The 20,431-nt window shown below is 35.4% G+C and overlaps 1 protein-coding gene across 2 annotated transcripts; it reads left to right on the top strand.

The window, feature by feature from the left end:
* Nucleotides 1-1,113: 1,113 nt before the first annotated feature.
* On the top strand, nt 1,114-5,712 carry LOC18444764 (cytidine deaminase 1). 2 transcript variants are annotated; one of them, XM_011628962.3, is made up of 3 exons: nt 1,114-1,362; nt 1,714-2,312; nt 4,729-5,632. In XM_011628962.3, exons 2-3 carry the CDS (start codon nt 1,971-1,973, stop codon nt 5,371-5,373), a joined length of 987 nt encoding a protein of 328 aa, XP_011627264.1. In that variant the 5' UTR covers nt 1,114-1,362; nt 1,714-1,970; the 3' UTR covers nt 5,374-5,632. The 2 variants fall into 2 exon arrangements, with proteins under 2 accessions (XP_011627264.1, XP_088723829.1); XM_088867703.1 differs by lacking the exons at nt 1,114-1,362; nt 1,714-2,312 and adding an exon at nt 3,572-4,521 and having other exon boundaries at nt 4,729-5,712.
* The last annotated feature ends 14,719 nt before the right edge of the window (nt 5,713-20,431 follow it).

Here is a 20,431-nt window from a genome sequence, read left to right on the forward strand (position 1 = left end):
GAGAGGAGAGAGAGAGGTGGATAGTTGTCTCAATTGTATTCCACATTCCATTCCATATGGAAAAAAGAACAAGGTTCTATGACAACAAAACTTGCATCCAGATGAGAGAGAGAGATTGCATCCCAAAAAGACAAACTCTAGGCTGTTGTGCAATATAACTTGCACCCACTAAAGAATAGCTGGTTGAACTAGCACAAGGTGGAGTTGGCTTTTTAGGTATGAGGGGGGCAATAATAGACTATGAATTGGAATCCACGAGGAAAGGAAACCTCGAGGAAATTGGAAAAATATTCAAATACCAAACATGAGTAAAAGAAACATGGGAGAAGATAAACGAAGAAGCCAAAAGATTTTATACTCCCTTAAAAACATTTTGTTCCATTTACTCCCTCGCATAAAATCCAATATAGGAGTAATTTTATGATTTTAAGTTATGGGGATGTGACCTCTTCAACCTATAGACTAAATTCATTGAAAAAAAATCCAAGTTGAAGCTGTATATATAAAAAAAGAATATTACTCAAGATTAAACGAAGCTATCCAATTTTTATACGCTTTAAAATTCAACTTTTTTTTTTGTTGAAAATAATTATCTTAGTGCCCAAAATTTTAGAACGAAAAAATACCTCCCAAAAGAGCATAGCTCAAGAAGGCATGAAGTGTCAAAGCCTTAAAAGAAAGAGTAAAGATACTATGAGACCCTCTCATAACGTGAGTAAGATCTTAAAAGATTACCATTAAGTTTTGACATATCTTTAAAAAAGTTATCAATAAACCCATTCACTCAAGTCCTACACCGATTTGATAACTTTTTTAAGAGATCTATATCAAAATTTAATGATGATTTTCTTAAGGTCCCGTTACGAGAAGGTCTCGTAATGTTATTACCCTAAAAGAAAATAAGGTCACGCATAATTGCTTATACAATAATGCAATTGAAAGGTACAACTACAAAAAGAACCATTATTGTAGAGAGATGATTAAGAACTACCATTATGTAATAGGTACAGAAATGATTATATTATTGTTTATTATTATCATAGCGTGAGAATGATGGCAAGTCCTCGTTGTTGTGCGCATACAAAAAAATAGAAATTTCCTCGTATGAATATTATGAGCAAGATAAAATGAGAAACAAAGCCGTAATGGAACTTCTATCATAAGGGGAAGAGCTCGTACGGGGGAATTGGAGCGGTTTCCCGGAATAATAAGAGGCCCAACCTTGTTTTTCTCTCCTCCTCATCTGACTCCCAAACACACCCACAATCGAAAGCTGAAGTTTTTTTTTTTTTCTCTGTTTAGGAGTTGCAGTAGCTCGTCCTCTTTCTCTGTTACTTTTCTTTGGAGCCTGCCTTTAATCGAGTAAGTCTCTCTCCTTCCATTTTGTTATGAAAAATCATAAATCGGTGGGTTGGGAGTAATGATTTGATCGGTAGATTGGAGTGATAAGCTCAGATCAATATCTCTACCCATCTCAATCCCTTCCTATTTTCTTCGAAAATTCACGTGTTTGTTTTAATTTTTTTTCCCAATTTGTTGTATTTCTTCCAACAAATAAAACTTATTTAAGGAGAGAGAGACATGAAATTTGCATGATCTCTCCAAAGTTTTCCAGGTAAAATATTGGAAAAAATATATAAAAAAAAGGGTAGAAAAGGAGAAAAATGATCGTTTTCGGATACCCATCAACTTTAGCTTTTGGTGGGTTTACAGGAGAGAGGCGTTTGATCAACTGGCACAAATACAGAGAGAAGTGGGTTGTAATCAAGAGAGAGAGAGATTTGAACCAACAGAGATACAGAGTGATTGAGAGAGGAAGGGAGGTGGGGGCATTTAATCAACTCGCAGGTAGAGGGGGACGAGAGGAGCGGGGTGTTGAACAGACAGAGAGAAGCGATTATTTAATCAACAATCAGAAACAGGGAGAGAGGCGGGGTTGTTTATTCAATAATCAGAGAAAGAGAGAGAGAATGCGTAGCAACAAGGCCCTCTTCGTGCTCGAACCAGACAAAATTGCTCGTTTGAAGGCTGAAACAGGCCTGAGCGATCCCGATCTCCTCTGTGCCCTGGTGCATGATACCCAGAGTCAAGCCCGCCCGCCCATCTCCAACTACCCTGTTGCTGCAGTCGCACTCGGCTCAAGTGGCCGCATCTTTGCAGGGGTAAATCTAGAGTTCCCGGGCCTCCCCCTCCACCACTCTGTTCATTCTGAGCAGTTCCTGCTAGCCAATGCTGCCCACAACAATGAACCCAGCGTCAAACTCATCGCCATCTCCTCTGCGCCTTGCGGTCATTGTCGCCAATTCTTTCAGGTAAAGTTTTATTGCAGCCAATTTTTTCTTAAATATTGGAGATAATAGCAGATGAACATTAGGACGTCGTATAATAAGTGGTGCCCAACATCACTGATTGGCCTAAGTGGTTGAACCGGGAATTCGTCTTTAATCGCCCCAGTGATTGAACTGGCTAGTCAGACTTCTTTCTTTTCTTAATTTTGGAGATTATTTGTGAGTTTTTTTTTTTTTCCGTTCTTTTCACCTTAAATGACTGGTTTGGATATTTTGTTTTTTGTTTTTTTTTTTGTTTTATCTTATAGTTATATAATATAATGCTATGGTATTAAGCAAGATGGTAAAGCTGTTTGCATTTTGCTTGTACAAATTTTCATAAACTTAGCTAAGCAAGGGGAAGAGAAAGGGGTGTAGATGTTACGAAATCCCTGTACCAAAAAAGTCGTAACAGAATAGGCACCAAAAAAGACATAACAGAATAGGCTGCACAGTTTTAGGAAAAAGGAGGAGGTGGAGAGAAGGAAAGGAGAGAGCAGATTGTTTTTCTTTATGTTTTTGTTTTTTTTTTGGTTTTTTGTTTTTTTTTCTCTTTTTTTGGGGCGGTTGGATGGAAGGGGGGAAGGAGAAGCGGTCAATCACGGGTCTCGAACTGAGGCTTAAGAACTGCCACTTGCATCATTCATCACAGCCTGTTTAGCTAAAGCATATGCATTTGCGTGGGTCGCCAACTGAGGCTTATGAACAAGAAGCTGCATCCTACGTCACAGCCTGTTTGGCTAAAGCATGCGCTTCTGCATTGGCTTCTCACAATACATGTTTGAAGGCAATATTTATCGAACTGGTGATGTCATGGAGTCAGTCCAAAAGAGGCTGTAATTATCAGGGCGTCGCAAAAGTCGCTCTTGAAGCCCAAAAAGTGATATTGTGAGAATGTGCCTCTACTAAAATAGAGGTTCTCCAACTATTATAAAATAGTTAAGGCGTTCCAACTGGGCAGGACCTTCAACGGTGGCTAAGTTTGTGTACCCAATGGAACTTGAGAGTTTGAGTTGAACCTGGGATGAGGTCCTCTAAACTTTCGCCAAGTGATTAGCTGTTGAAATTCCTCTGATAATTCAGAGGAAATCAGCGGCTGATCACTGGTTGCACATGGGCTGAGGAAACAGTATTTCTTCCAGTTTAACAAGTCCTCTTTAGAGAAAAAGCATAGTTCTTCTCAATTCTTAGCTCAAATGGTTATCTTTGCTACTATTTGATCGAACACTTTTTTTTTTCATCAGAACAACCCTTGAAAATGCTCATGTCCCATTCTAGCCAAATACGCCAGACTGAATCCAGGCTCGAAGCCTACCACCGGAAGAGAACCGAGGTAGGGAAGGGTTGGGGAAAATAGGCACGACAAGTTTCTACGCCGACCTTGGAAGTTTCCAACACCATCCGATCCATCTGAGTGGGCTGGCATAGACTTTGCCCACACCTGAGCAATGTTGGAAAAGATGGTAAATCGATTTTCTATCTCATCATACATGGCACATCGATTAGGCAAAGAAATGCCTCCACGTTGCAGCGGATTGCACATTATAGCCATTTGGGATAATACCACTTATTTGAAAGCTTGAACCTTGGGTAGTCGGAGGAGAGCCAGGCTTTAGAGAGGCCACTTCTGGTGTAGAACTGGCTTGTCGGTGAGGGAGTGATAACAGGATGCTACTGTGAAAGCAACACTAGGCCCTATAAGGGCCGACCCTATGGGGACTAGGGCTGGCCCAGCCTAGGCCCGATGCATTGCTAGCCTAGTTCGTTTTAGTCCCTAAGCAGCCACCCAAGATCATGTAGGCCATAGCCTTTTAAGATCCACCTGCTGCCATAAGCGGCTGTCCTAAAAGCGCCAGCACCACTTGCTAAGGAAAGCAATATTGACTCCTCATACTAGCCGTTTTCTTCTTTTGGTTTATAGACCTGGTACCAAGTGAAATTTCTGTTCTTCTTTTACACCGGATTATAAAAAGCGTCCTATCATACACTCTAAGCTATTTGCAACAGCTGCAAGCATTCTAAAGGGCGACATGTGAAAGAATGAGGATTATAAGTATACTGAAGGTATAACGTAGAAGGCCCCCTCTTACTTGCTATAAAGCCTTGCTCCATATTTTGGTTGCATATGATGGAGACTGAATGGCTAAAACTCTCAGGCATAGTGGGGAATAGAAAATGGGACAGCCTTCTGAAGGTACAAAGAAGTCTCTTCTAGTTTACTAGTTGGTAAGACCAGTCCACTTACTGGTTCCGCTTTTGTTAACAACATGGTTTACAATGGCCTACATCTGCTCTCTAAACCTTGCTCTTAATCGCACTTTTTTTCAGAAACATTATAATGACTGGTATAGTGATACAAACGATGGGAGTCGTCATGCCAATTTTTGGACCTTAATTTCAGGAATTGCGCGATGCATCCTCTGTGGAGATCATCATAGCAGCTGCTGGGGAGGATTGCAACCCGCAGCCCCTCTCCTACTTCCTCCCACATCGCTTTGGCCCCGACGACCTCCTTAGTAGCGATGTCCCCCTCCTTCTCGACTGTCACAACAACCGCCTCCAATTTCTTGACAAACCAGACCATGAAGAAGAAAATGAAGAACTCAGGTTCAGCAAAGAGATAACCCACAGAGAAACGGTCGCGAACAACGATGACTTGTGCCACAATGGCCTGTGCAATGGCAATATCAATGATGTGGAGGAGTTTGACAACTTAAAGAAAGCAGCATTGAAGGCAGCGAATGGTGCTCATGCACCGTACAGTCGGTGTCCATCTGGGGTGGCACTGATGACAGCAGATGGGGGGGTTTATGCAGGGGGGTATATTGAGTCAGCAGCATATAACCCGAGTTTGGGACCACTGCAGGCAGCACTCGTGGCTTTTGTGGCAGCAGGGCGTGGGGGGTACGGGGAATTGGTGCGGGCGGCACTGGTGGAGAAGTCCGGTGCAGTCATCTCGCAAGAGAGCACTGTAAGGCTCTTGCTTGAGAGCATCGCCCCCCATTGTGAGTTCCACACATTTCGCTGTTGTGTCATGTCTGATTGATGGCACGCACTCTCTCTTTCTCTCTCTAACATTGTTCATAGCCTCTCCCTACCATCATCACTAAGCTATCATCATTTTATTGAATTCAGTCTTCTTGGGGGTGGCCTACTCTGCAACTACCATTGCTCTCTCTCACTTAACTCTCTCTGTCTCTCTGGGCCACTAACTTAATTTTTTTTCATAATTTACCGTCTTTTGAGATTAAGAGAGACTGATGAGATTAAGAAATACTAAAAAGGATCTTCCTTTTTCCTCCAAATGCTGAGTTACCAATCCATTATGTTATGCTGCGGAAACTTTCAACTATGAATGAAAAACTGATTGGAGCTGTTGGATCTCTACGGAACGAATCATGAAAAGGATCACTACTTCCCTTTCAATATATACATATGCTAGAAAACAAAATCAGGATATTAATACAATTTGTCTCATTCCTCTTTTTTTTTTTTTGTTCTTTATAGTATTACAAGTTTAGTAGGTTTAGAGTCGTATACAGTTGTGTTCAGTTTTAGTTTAGGCTGTTAATTCTGAAAAACCGTCAACCTGACTATTCTCTTTCTCGGGAGACTCTTTATCGTTACTTTTTTTTATCTTACGTGAGAATTGGGGTATGGATTTCCGTTAACAATGGTGAATGGATTGGAATGTTGATGAGAGATTAAAGGGTCATTTGTTGAATTGTTAGAACTTAGAATTATAATGACATTTAGAAGGCATTTTTTTTAGGGTGTGGTGCGTATAAGGTTTCAACTTTAAACAGTCAAATTAAGGTGCACCTCTATATTTTATTATAAATATAATTTTGGTGTCAAAAATTGGTATAATGGTTTGATAATCTATTTTATCTCTAATTATAAAAGCTTAAAGTCCAAAAATGGTTCAAATCAAATAAATCTATAAATACTTGAAAATCTTGAAAATGAGCTGTCCAGATAATGTGTTGCAAGATACATTATTTTTAAGACATGAAATATATTTTTTTGTTTTTTATTTTAATATTCATATATCTCGATGTCGAGATGATCAATTAGAGAGTTTTCCAACATCATAACAACCTTTTATGATGGATTTTTGAACTGTACCTCAATTCTATAAGGTTGCAACTTTATATAAATGTTTTGCCTTATTTTAAGAAAAAGTATTTTATGAGTCAACGGACACATTAGCCTGCACAATCACAAATGCCCCTCTTTAAGATAAACATCCACCACTAAAGATTCTTATCCAATGGATAGGAAAATATTCAAATAAAAATGTTTTAAAATTTTATTTTATTATATTTTAATTTTTATATTCATAGTCATCATAGAGTAGATTATGGATCACTAAAAATTTAGATCCAAGATCGATTTTTTTTTTTTGAGAAAATATCTCTTTATCCTCTATTTTTAATTTCCATATCTCATAAGGCGCAAGAATTGCAAATATTACTTGTAAGCAAAAGGCTTCCATTTTTTTTATCTTTTCGATCTTACAACCCCTGGATCCAGCCAAGCAAACACTAAAATGACATCCTATTCAAACTTCATCTCTCTATCTAAAACCCCATCTTTCTCTCTTCACTTCTCGGTGAGTTTACCAACCAAGGGGTTTAACTTGAGCTCGAACACAAGTACACCTTCTTATGTGTGTGAGAGAGATGGAGTTTTAGAGAGAGAAATGTAGTTTGGGTTTAGAGAGAGATAGAGTTTTAGAGAGAGAAAGAGATGGAGTTTGAGTTTTAGCGAAAAAGATGGAGTTTTGAGAGAGAGATGGAGTTTGGGTTTTAGAGAGAGATAGAGTTTTGAGAAAGAGACAATGATGTGAGAGAGAGATAGAGTTTTAGAGAGAGAGAGATATATAGTCATTTTATAAGTTGTTGAGGTCAATAATACATGGTCAAAATGGTTAAAGGGGTTGGAAGATATAAAAGATAGAGTCATTTTGCTTACAAGTAATATTTTCAATTTTTGGGTCTGATGAGATATAAAAGTTAAAAATAGGGGATAATAGGATATTTTCCTTTTTTTTATTAATTGAACATTTTCGGGTTGATAAGAAATTCATGATGATCTCTTGCTTTTAATTTGATCGAGTAAATGGTAGGCAATTTGAAATTAGATTAAAAGATAAAATGACATGTTAAATGGTTCAACACTTGGGTATGATGTGATAAATTCTGCCAAATAATTAAGTAGATGCCTTAGTTAAAATACCTAATTAAATTTGAACCAATTTTATAAGGTAACTTTATACTATCGAAGTAAGGCACACGTCAAAAATTTATCAAAAAAAGTTGTTATGATGCTAAAAGTCCCTCAAATTGATAATATGAAGCCTCTAGACGTTCACAACTTAAGGCTTCAAATCACCAAGGATCTCGCTTTTTGGATAGGGAAAGGTTTCTATACTTTCCCTACAGCATAGAAGAATTATACTTTCTTTACCATCCAACCGTCCAATTTTGCAAGAGAGTCACTTACCGTTTGATCTTAGATCCGACGTCTCAAAGTACTTTATTTTTAGTTTTTTTTTATACAAATTATATGAATATGAAATTTGGTAAGTGCCATCTTCTCATTGGGGCGCACTTATAAAAAATATTAAAAATAATTTTTTGATAAAATATAATGGTCAAAATACCCCTTGAAATTTTCATGGTATTTTGGTCATTTTATTCTATTGGAAATATGGTTTTTAAGTTTTTCACTAGTGCGAGTTTAATCGAGGATTGGACGTCCAAACTTTGGTGTCAAAATAGTTTATAGAAAAAAAATTAAAAATAAAATAGTATAGAGACATGACATTGTAATTGGGACAATCTTAACCCTCCATTCAGAATAGACAGTTCGATAAGGAGAAACATATAAGTTTTATGCTATAAGGGAAGCATAAAAAGCTTGCCCTTTTGGATATATGTGATTTGAACGTCCCACATTCCTTAAGATTTGGACATCTCACGCTCCTAAAGGAGCCGCACCACTAGTATATGTACAATTAACTGATTGTAAAATCAATTTACACCATTATTTTTTTTGACAAAGAGTACTTACTCTCTTTCTTTTCTTTTTTTTGACAGAGTAAAAAATAAAAATACATAGCTCAAAAAGAACAGTAGCAACAACTAGGGAGTCTAAAAGATCTCATTTCTTAATCAAATTATCTGCCATGTCATATGCCTACCGATAGACAATATGAAAACTAACCACCATAGAAGACAGAAAATCCATCACCCACAGTTAAATGGATCTCAGGTGCCATTGCGGCTTAGAGATTTTTGAACACCAATGGATGACATTAAGCGAATCTCTTTCAATGATTAAAGTATCTCCCAAACCTCTCTCCCTTCATGTAAGAATACCTTGCAACCCAGCAGCCAATTCAACATGATTGGCTGAAACAACTCCACCCAACCCAACATAGTAAAGTACAATCGAACCCTCAGAATCTCTACATACCCCACCCACACCAAACGCCCTTCAAGAGGAGGCTACCACCTAAATTTTTGTCTCACCTTTGAAGTCCCATAAGATATGATATTTGCTAAATTGAAAAAAATATCCACCTTAGAGACTCCATACCCTTCTTTAGTAGCACTGAACCAACCCCAAAGAGTATGCAGAATTTTATTTTGAGGCCCTTGAATTTCCAAAGAAACTCCATTAAAACTTTTTCTATTCCGCTCAAGCCATAGCTCCCAAATAGCTCCTCTAAAACTGTCCCATATCATCCATCCCAGTTTGCACCATTGTTTAAAGATCCGGTTTGCGTGAGTCAGCCAACTCATCAAAATTTGTGCGGTCGGTGTGGATTGTCTACTTTAGAGATGGATATCAAAGAAAAGGTTCCTCAATTGAAGGTCAAAATGAATGATAAAAATAGTAATAATAACAACCTTTTTAAATTTTCAAAACGAAAAAAAATTCTAAATTAAGATTATGAAACCCTAAAATTTTAAATCCAAAATCCATGTTCATAATGGATTTTGAAGGTGGCCAGCCTATTAATTGGTGAGTCGGTTGACTCACCAAATCTTATTTAAAAAAGTGGATCGGCAAGTCAAATAAGCCACCCACCAGCCAACTTCAGATAAGTGAATTAAACCAATTCAACTGGTTTGGTCATGCGGAAATAATAAATTAATTCAAAAAATACAATAGATTTCTAAAAATTAAAATAATTATTTTGTACAAAATATTTGATGAATATGTTATGATGAAATTATCAATGAGGCATGAGTATTGAGAATCCGATTCTAGTATAGAGGCACACACTTGTTTGACATTGTAAACTGCAATAAATCTCAATAGTCACACTTATATCGATTAAATATCAACGTTACGTTAGATGAGGTTTACATGAAGTGCCCTCCTACCATAAAAGTAAGGCGCGATGCTAACTTTTTTTCCAGAGTTGTAGTTTCAATATCAAAAAGCTTATGATGGATTAAAAATGGACTTTTATCCCTAGTTATGAAATTAAAATTTCGAAAATAGTATAGATCAAGTGTATCTATAAACACTTGAAAATCAATAGTCCAGATAATTTTTTACAAGATCCAACTATTTTTAAGACTAAAAATTCTTTTTCTCTTCATATCTATACATCTCAAGGCCGAGATGCTCAATTGGAGGTTTTCCAATATCGAATCATACTGTTGGGTTTATGTGTTAAAGGCTTTATGAGTGTTTGTAAAATGAAATGATATAGTGAAACATGAACTCAGTGGGAGTGTGGTCCCTCGTCGACCATATTAAGCAAATGATGTTGCTGATATCAAACTGTGTTTGGTGATCTAGGCCAGTCGGTTGGAAGAAACCCATATTACCGGAGCATAGAGAACAAACCAAGAAGGGTTAGAATGGGTCATCCCTTGATAAAGTCGGAGCATATGCCCGGATGAGTGAGCCGAGGGATTGTGTGAACCTTGTGTGTGATGGTGGCCTACAGAAACGGGGGCCAATGCCTCATCCATTTATCATCACATAGCATGTATATTGATAAATCGTTCGGAAAAGCAAGTAAGCCACATTTCAAGATGAAACGTATACATGTGCAAGAGATACCCTTATGCACCATAGGAGTTGTGGTTGCATCAGGTCTAGGTGACCTTGACTCATCTCTAGGGGATGACCTGTAATTCACAAATTGAGATTGCAACCCCTTGGCTTATCGGCCAAACTTTGGTGACCCGCTAATGAACCCCTGCTTGGACTGTAGGTCATGGGAAATACTGGATCGGTCTGATAAAGTAAGTGTGGTCTGTAGTCTACAGTTGAAGGTGGAGTGCCCCCATGATTGTTGATTTAATTCCTAAACTATATGGATCATTTGCTCATCAAATTAATTTAATTATGTTTGTTTTATGAAGGAAATTATTTTAGAATTATTATTTAAATTTTTATGAACATTTGGATATTTTATTTATAATTTTTGGATTTATAACATTAAAGATATTGATTTTTCAATAGTTTAAATATTCAAATAATATTATAAAATTATTTTATTAATTTTAAATATATAAACATATCATGGGGGCCCATTATGCACATGGGCCCACCATATTTCTAGAAGCTGGGGCCCATGAGTGCCTCCCTTGCGTGGCACGGACCACCCTTTATTCTCTTTCCTATTTTTTAGTGATATGACATGTGGCCACAATGGTTGGAAGATATTGATTTGATATATCTTTGAAAGATTTTGTTGAAAGATTGAGTTTTCTTGTGCTATTTTATGGTATGCACAATATTTTGATTAGATTTAATTTATTTAATTTCTATTGATAGGAAAATAATTTGGGAAATGATGATAATGGTTTATGCATATTCCATAATGTTGATGGCCCATCTATGACATGGATGACTCAAATCTATTAGCCCACAAGTCACCCAAGATCAATGGTTCATATTTAAACTCACAAGAACAAGTCACCCAAGATCAATAGTTCATATTCAATCTCACATGAACAAGTCACCCAAGATCAATGGTTCATATTTAATCTCACAAGAAGAGGCAAGCCAAAGAAACCCTTAATCGTGTTCAAATCCTATAAAAATGGATTGTCTCTATCCAAAAATCTCTATACTTTATCTCTTGTACCTAATTCTCATCTTTCTCTCTTATATCCCACAAAGGGGCACGTCTCACTTAGAATTTCTCTCTCTCTTAAAAAAAGTTTTTATCTCTCATAAAAGCCCAAAAAGGGGGCACTCATCTTTGAGATCTCTCTTTCTCCCACCTTGTAAAAAGCGGCCAAGGGTTTAGACTATGGAATTCTTCTTTCTTCCATCTCTCAACTGTATATTTGTGGCTAAGGGTTTTAAGGTGTAGCAAAAGAAAATCCATCTCGCTTAAACTAGGTTGCTAAGGGAATTCACATAAAGTTTGAGTTTGTGATCAAAGGGGTTCATGTTCTATTGGTGTGACTTGGCCCAAACTTGCTTTCCCGATTGAGATTGAAGGTTGATCATTGATCTCGTACCATCGGATTGTGGTGACTCGGTGTGACACGTAATAAGTTCGGTTGAGGTAATATCTGGCATTTTTCACTTTTATTATTTGTAATATTATCTTTATATTCTCAAGTATAGTGCATAGTTATTTCAATGGCATCAAATTTTAAGATCTTGGTTTTATTGTTATGTTGATTTATTTTAAAGCATGTGTTATTGTAATAAGACCACTTGTAAGTGATCTTTTGATAAAACAAAAAGAGTGAAAAAAAAAAAATTTATATGATTTTTCGGTAAAACATCACATATGTCTTTCTTTTATTGGTATCAGAGCTATTGATACTTGATGCCATTAGTAATCTTTTCTCTTTATTGAGTCTAGGTCAAGTTTGGGAATGAGATATAAGAAATCTAATGACCTTTGTGGTCAAGTAATATACACCAGTTAAAGAATTATTGGAATATTCAAACATCGAAAAGACACTATGCATAATGGGTATTCTCGGCTATTTTGAATCAGTGATACGAAGAAGATAATGATGTATTTTTCTATTGCACACTTCAGTGATATTGTGTGTATTTGAGATTAGGACATACCTGCAAAATTTCAGTGGGAGATCCTAAGGGAATTGAGAGTTATAGAATCATTAATAAAGGGTATCAGTTTTGACCCTACAAAATCCAAGAACTGTCTATTGAGTTCCGTAATTTTCTCCACCCCTCATATGATTTTATTTCTTTATAAAATTTTAATGTGACTAACAAAATTGAGTCTAATTTAAAAAAAAAAAATTCATCAATAATATCTTTGTGGTTTGAAAAATATGATCAATTTATTGAAGGGTACTCAAATGTTGTTTTCTGCAACAAAAACTATTTCTATGACTTGGAAGTCATAATTTTGTTTCTATTCTTAACATAATGTTTTATAGTTCACACTAAGTTTTTAGACTTTTATTCTGAATCTAGTTTCTAATAAAATTTATTTGAGAGAGAAATATAAATGAAAAAATAGGAATAAAAATTTTTGATTTAAGAGAGGTTATCTAAATTTTTTTGCAATTTGGTATGTTCTTTGTTGAGATATGAATAACTATATTTATTAAGCCTACTTAATTGAGTGATAGAAAGCTTCTGGGAATATATGTGATACTATTATGTGTCTACTTTCAAACAAAATTGGTTTGAAAGGGAAACTCCATGAGGGTAGGGAAAAAAGACAATTTTACTAGCTAGTGCTCATCCTAGAATTCTGCAGTACGATTTATTTTGTGACGTGAATGTCACTTATTTATTTCTATAAAGAAAAGTATTATTTGGGATTCACACTATGATGTTACGATTTGGTTTTGAGTGTAGTTATCAATACAAGAGATTTCAGGAAGAAATTTTTTGAGACTTGAGATAAACAATTTTTTATTGAGAGATGCTCAACCTGATTTTTTGCTTAAAAAATTGCATTATGATGTAAAAAGCACTAAAAGGTAGACTCACTAAATGGTGTGATTTAAGGATGGAACTAAGCAATATTTTATATTTTTTGAGTCTATTTTAGTACTCAAAAGGATTCGGAGAGAAACTCTTTATAAGTTGAGAGATATCATATTTTTATTGTGGGATGCTCATGGTCTATACTACAGCAAATTAAAAGATGTGGCATGTTAAGGCATATCTTTAGATTCTTAATTATGAAGACCTTTTTAAGGCACATTTTAAAAGGTTTTATAGTGTGTTATGAGTATGGTTTATTATAATACAACTTCAGATAGATGTACTACAGAGTTGGAAAGATAAGATACTCTATATGAAGAATGTTCGATTTGAGAATAGCAGAAATAAGAAGAAACACAATACCTATAAAAGCATATTGGTTTTTTCGAAATGAATGGATATATAGAGAGACTTGGTGGTAGCATAGAAACGCTAATGATCAATAAAAGAATCGAATTGTGATATTTGAAATCATGGGATGAAGAAGATTATTTCTTCACGGTATGAGACAGGGAGAATCCAAGTGCCAAAAAGATGGACACTTCATGACATATGAAACTGATGACCATTATATTCTACATTAGTTGTGTGCTCTTCCAATATCACAAAAGCTTGTCAAACAAATAAAAACAATAAATCAAAAAAGCCCAGGTACCACACTACATGCTTTTGTGGTATGAAATCTATCCCACATTACATAATAAGGTTATATAGGGAAAGATGATTCAATATCTTTCTATTTTTTGTGCTTTGGTTATATTTTAGCTAATTATTTTATGAATATGTATATAGCGTATAGACATTAAGTGATAGGTACTAATAAATTTGAAAGAACTAATGTTTTAATACCCTGTGTTTTAGTGCCTCATTGTGCTAGAGTATGAACTACTTAAGGTAGAAATATACATGGAGATGTGATTTGATCAAGGGCTTTGAGCCTTAAGGATGAAACACGAGAGATAGGTGTAGCTCATTCAAATATGTAAGAATGAATGGAGTGTTCTGATAGAACATCCTCTCAATAATATCTATAATATGATGTGTTGCATGTGATGATGATCTCTTGATAAATTCTCAATATTTTCAAAAAATGAAATATTTTGTCTAGGTTTTAATAGACATTATTTAGTCATGTTTTCTTTTCGATAAAATTATAAGATGGTATTTATAATTTGTTTTTGTGGCCATGAACTTGACTTGGTAAGAAATTAAAAGTGAATACGGTAAAATGATTTATGAAGGCTAAGCATGTATTTTAAAATTAAAATTGGATGATTTGAGAAAAACCTAAGTCTATAAATATGGTTTTGAGAAAACCACATAATCTTGTCAGGTCCACGAAGTCTTTATGAAAATCATTTTAAATTGTTATACTATTTTATAACTATTGCTTGTGAATGCATATATATATATATATATATATATATATATATATATATATATATATATATATATATATATATATATAAGTCAATATTTTTATGTATATATACATATATACCTAGTCAATATTTTTTTATTTAAGAGAAAAACATTGTGTCTTGATGGTATTTATTAAAAAGTTGGAGAAAAACTGTCATGCACTAGTTTTTAAATACCCAATGTATATTAACTCATGTTTCTAGTTATTTAAAATCATCAATTACTTAAGACCTTGAACCATAGGGAATGTTGAAGGAATGCCATCATGCTAGGCTTCCTTGACACATGTTGTGTTGATTAGATAACTTGGTTTGTATGGATTTACTACCAAGATGACTAGTGTAGTTGAACCTTTGTGGTTCATGAAGGTTTTGCATATTGTGAAACCAACGGGTATTGAATTACATATTGCATAAGACTTGTTTTGCTACCTCATGTTATATGCATAAGAATGTTGAGAATGTATATGCTGTATGTGCAATAATTGAGTGGGAGACGCTACAGTCCCACTTTTTTTTAGCTGCTTGGATATTCCGATATACAGGTGCAAGCTATCTCACTGATCCAGATGATGTGAGGTCTACATCTGGATATGTGTTCATGCTTGGAAGGGGTGCAATTTATTGGATATCAAATAAACAAGATGTGGTGAAATTGTCCACCATGGAGGCAATAAGGATTTTATGTGACAACATGATGGCGATATGCAAGTCAAAGGAGCTACGATTCTAGAAGAACTCAGCATCTAAAACCATGTTTCTATTACTTGAGGAATGAGATGTGCGGTGTTGGTTGTATGATTACAAAATGGAACAGCTTATTTGAAAAACTCTTTTGAGCCCATAAACATATGACCCCATGTGATGAATGTACGTGATGGTCTTCTGCGACAACATGTTCATGATTCGCGATGTGATGTGAAAGATGTGCTACAACCACTTTTAGGATATAATCCAAGCATCAAAGAGAAAAGAAAAAAAAGAGACGTTGCCTTTATAAATCCTTTTGTGAAAAAAATTGATGGTGAAAGCCATGATTAATGTATTGAAAGAGAATAAGTGAAAATACATGAGAGAGATTGTAATTGTGAGAGAGAGATGAGGATGAGAGAAAGAGAGGAAGAGAGAATGTAAGGCCTTCAAAGGCCAAGTGTGAGATGTTGGGTTTATGTGGCCTTTAAAGACCTTATGAGTGCTTGTAAAATGGAATGATCTAGTGGAACATGAGCTCAGTGGGAATGTGGTCCCTCGTGGACCATACTAAGTAAATGATGTTTGCTGATATCGAACTGTGATGAACGATCTAGGCCAGTTGGTTGAGAAAACCCATGTTACCTGGGCATAGAGAACAAATTGAGAAGGGTTATAATGGGTCATCCCTTGATGAGATCGGAGCATATGCCCAAATGAGTGAGCCGAGGGACTGTGTGAACCTTGTGTGTGATGATGGCCTACAGAGACGGGAGCTAAAGCTTCATCCATTTGCCATCACACGGCATACATATTGATAAATCGTTCGGAAAAACAAGTAAGCCACCTTTCAGGATGAAGCGTATGCATGTGCGAGAGATACCCTTTTGCACTATAGGAGTTGTGGTCGCATTAGGTCTAGGTGACCTTGACTCATTTCTATGGGATGACCTGTAATTCACAAATTGAGATTGCAACCCCTTGACTCATCGGCCAAACTTTGGTGACCCGCTAATGAGCCCCTGATTGGACTGTGGGTCATGAGAAACACTGGGTCGGTTTGATAAAGTAAGTGTGGTCTGTAGTCCGCAGTTGAAAGTGGAGTGCCCCATGATTGTTGATTCAATTCCTAAACCATATGGATCTTTTTCCCATCAAATTAATTTAATTATGTTTTTTTTATGATTGAAATTATTTGAGAATTATTATTTGATTTTTTATGAACCCCTAGATATTTTATTTATAATTTTGAGATTTATAAAATTAAAGATATTTATTTTTCAATAGTTTAAATATTCAAATAATATTATAAAATATTTTTATTAATTTTAAATATATAAAAATATCATGGGGGCCCATTGTGCATATAGGCCCACCATATTTCTAAAAGGTAGGGCCCATGAGTGTCTCCCTTGGGTCGCACGCCCTACCATTTATTCTCTTTCCTATTTTTTAGTGATATGACATGTGGCCATATGGTTGGAAGATATTGACTAAATATTAGCTCGATATATCATTGAAAGATTTGGTAGAGAGATTGAGTAGGCTTGTGCTATTTTGTGGTATGCACAATATTTTGATTAGATTTAATTTATTTAATTTCTATTGATGGGGAAATAGTTTAAAAAAGGGGGATAATAGTTCATACACATTCTATAATGTTGATGGCCCATCTATGGAATAGATGGCTCAAATCTCTCAGCCCACAAGTCACTCATGATCAATAGTTTATATTCAATATCACAAGAATAGGCAAGCCAAAAAAAACCCTAAGAATCTTGTCCAAAGCTTATAAAAAAATATTGTCTATAGCCAAAAATCTTTATACCTTATCTCTTGTTCCTAATTCCCATCTTTCTCTTTCATATCCCACAAAGGGGCATGCCCCACTTAGAATTTCTCTCTCTCTCTTAAGAAAAGTTTTTCTCTCATGAAAACCCAAAAAGGGGGCATGTCCCACTCTCCCGTCTTTTAGATCTCTCTCTCTCCTATATTGTAAAAAGGGACTAAGGGTTTAGGCTATGGGGTTCTTCTCTCTCCCATCTCTCAACTATAGATTTGTAGCTAAGGGTTTTAAGGTGTAGCAAAAAGAGAATACATCTCTCTTAAACTAGGTTGCTAAGGGAATTCACTTAGGGTTTGAGTTTGTGATCAAAGGGGTTCATGTTCTATTAGTGTGGCTTGTCCTAAACTTGTTGTCCAGATTGAGATTGAAGGTTGATCATTGATCCCAAACCATCGGATAGTGGTGATTAGGTGTGGGGTGTAATAAGGCCGGTTGAGGTAATCTCCGGTACTCTTCACTTTTATTACTTGCAATCTTGTCATTATATTATCAAACATAGTGCATAATTATTTCAATGGCATCAAGTTTTAAGATGTTGGTTTTATTGGTATGTTGATTTTATTTTAAAGCATGTGTTATTGTAAAAAAACCACTTGTAAGTGATCTTTTGCTAAAACAAAAGGGGTGAAAGACAAAAAATTATATGATTCTCCGATAAAAGATCACATAGGTTTTTCTTTCACATACTATTCTAAAGGATTTTTGAGGTGCACCTTACTTCTATATTATAAGCTTGACACCTAATATAAATATTTTCCTATTATATTTCAACATATGATCTAATATCAACGTGATAGATCATAGTCATGCCAACCATTGCCCGATCAGTTTGAGGAACAAGTCTGGGATTTCGAGGTCTTGGGAATTAGGCTAACCACACCTGATCACAATATCCCCTTCCCTTTGCCTGATGTCCTTTAGGCTCTTCCATCCCTCATGCTCACTCCACCCTCTTGCAATTAGGACTTAGGCTCACGCCCCTTATGTTAGCATGTACATCAAACAATGACTAAGTAACCTCAAAATCATAATAGCCACTATATTCTCTCTCATCACCTTCTATATGTGTTTGAAACAAATGTCCTTTAAACTATTGAAATTATGGCATATCCTCAAGTTAGTCTTCTCATCCTCAATGTTGGCTTTCATCTTCTTCTTCCTCCTTACCTATCATTTTAATAAATTTGGGGTCTTATTTAAATTTATATGTTATTTTTTAGCTTTTCGATTTTTCATTTAATCATGCCATGTGAATATGTATTTCAATATGTAGATTAAGTAGCTTGAACCAAAAAAAAAGGCATACTTCATATTTCCTAATGTTCTTTTTTAGATTTTTTTCATTTAAATATTATTTTAGCTTTCCCATCTCATATTCATGATTATTTTTGTTACACTTCCGAATTGATAGATGGGAATCTTTATGTTATCCTTTACGGAAAAGGTGTATGCTTATTGAACTAACTAAAACTGTGGATTGTGGTGTATTGGGTGCTTTTGTAAGTTTTCCCTAATTTATGTGATGAAAATTATAAAATTTTAGGCTCTATGCATTTGCTTTTTAACATTGTTAGTATATAATTTTGTGCCTAGAGCATAAAGCTAAACGATATTTGAAGCAAGTCAAAATTAGTCTAGTTTTAAATTTTTGTTTAATTTCATAAGGTATGTATTTTAATTTTAGTTTTATGGTCTATTTAAAATGTTTTTAAGGTTTTTAAGGGATTCTAGGGTTTTTTCTATATTTTATTTACTATTAATTGGTTATTATTCACATGTATTGTTCATGCGTTACTGTCCATAGGATATTTTTAAAATTTTAATATTATTTAGGAGTATTTTAGAGTCTTAAATACTTACTTGTTGAATAAGCCAACTTATGAGGAAAGAGAAGGTCAGCGTGCCACCTTTTGTATGGCCATTAGTGGGCCCCACACCCCCTACATAATTTATCTCTTTGTGGTGGGCCCACAACTTCAATGGGCCTTCACAACCTCTAGATAATTTTAGTTCTATAAAATCAATTTTTATAAATAAAAAAATAACTTTATTTTCCTCTAAAACAATGAAATACAAAAAATACATTTTAAGCTATTTAAAAATCCTTTTAGCCAAAATAAAATATCCAGAGATGTTTAAAATTTTATTTTAATATTCTAAAGTATAAATAAAATATAATTAAACATATTAAAATGAATTCAATGGGAATTGGATCTAAATAGTTAGGAATAACACAAACATACTGAGGACTTCATCTATTCTAAAAGACTGTATCCCACTATCATCTTCTCAAACTAACCCAACAAATCACATGACCCACAGTTTATTATAGAGGTTCATGCTTGGTCTATCAAAGCCAACCAATAAATGAAAGATACATGATCCTAGTCCATGGATTACAAATCCCTTCCTGAGGATAAATCCAAGTCTCCTAACACATTACCTCATGGGTCCTTCAAACAAAGTCTAGTGTTGCAGAGAGACATCTCTTCTTCACATGTATAAGATGCGCCTCAAAGGGTTGCTTCCCAAACAATTATCTAATATACATACCGTCAAATGGTAATAATGGGGATTTTAGCCCTTATCCTCTTCGGACAACCACCGCACACATGAATCATATCCAGTCCCCTGGCCAACCACCCTAAGCATATCTCCGACCTCATCAAGGGACATCCTACTACGAAACCCTTATTGGTTGTGCACCATGCTCAGGGCTACAGGTTTTAGAGATCAACCTAAGCTTAGGTCGTCGAAATTCAGGTGAATCACGACATTACCAATGTCACACAATCCTTCCAAACCATATCATGTAGTCCATATGGACCACGCTCCCTTTAGAGGTATCATATCACTATATGAAGTTTTCAGTACATGCTCTCATTAAGCCTTTGAATAGCTACATAACCCCAATACACAAGTGGGAAAAGAAAGTTTTATAGGTGTTGGATTTGGAGTCCTGGTGCAGGGACATCCATGAAATTTTCAGCATTCTTAGTGGCTAATAAAGAGAGGAATGTCCGCAAGATTATTAGAATTGTAAGGGGTGAAAAAAAAAGATATGGGAATCCCATGTGATATAGGATTTTCAATAAGGGATTAGGTTGACTTAAAATAATATTATTCAAATAGGAAAGATAAATCACTTTGAATAGGATTCCCTCATAAGATATTTTCTA

This window comes from Amborella trichopoda, chromosome 5 (genome assembly GCF_054954075.1).
Source record: "Amborella trichopoda isolate Santa Cruz 75 chromosome 5, AtrichopodaSantaCruz75HAP2 v2.0, whole genome shotgun sequence".
NCBI classification, from domain to species: domain Eukaryota; kingdom Viridiplantae; phylum Streptophyta; class Magnoliopsida; order Amborellales; family Amborellaceae; genus Amborella; species Amborella trichopoda.

Bases quoted from the DNA above. Each gene is read 5' to 3' on its own strand.
- LOC18444764 (XM_011628962.3), top strand. From the start codon at position 1,971: ATGCGTAGCAACAAGGCCCTCTTCGTGCTCGAACCAGACAAAATTGCT. The intron at 2,313-4,728 runs GTAAAGTTTTAT...CCTTAATTTCAG, and splicing joins ATTGTCGCCAATTCTTTCAG to GAATTGCGCGATGCATCCTC.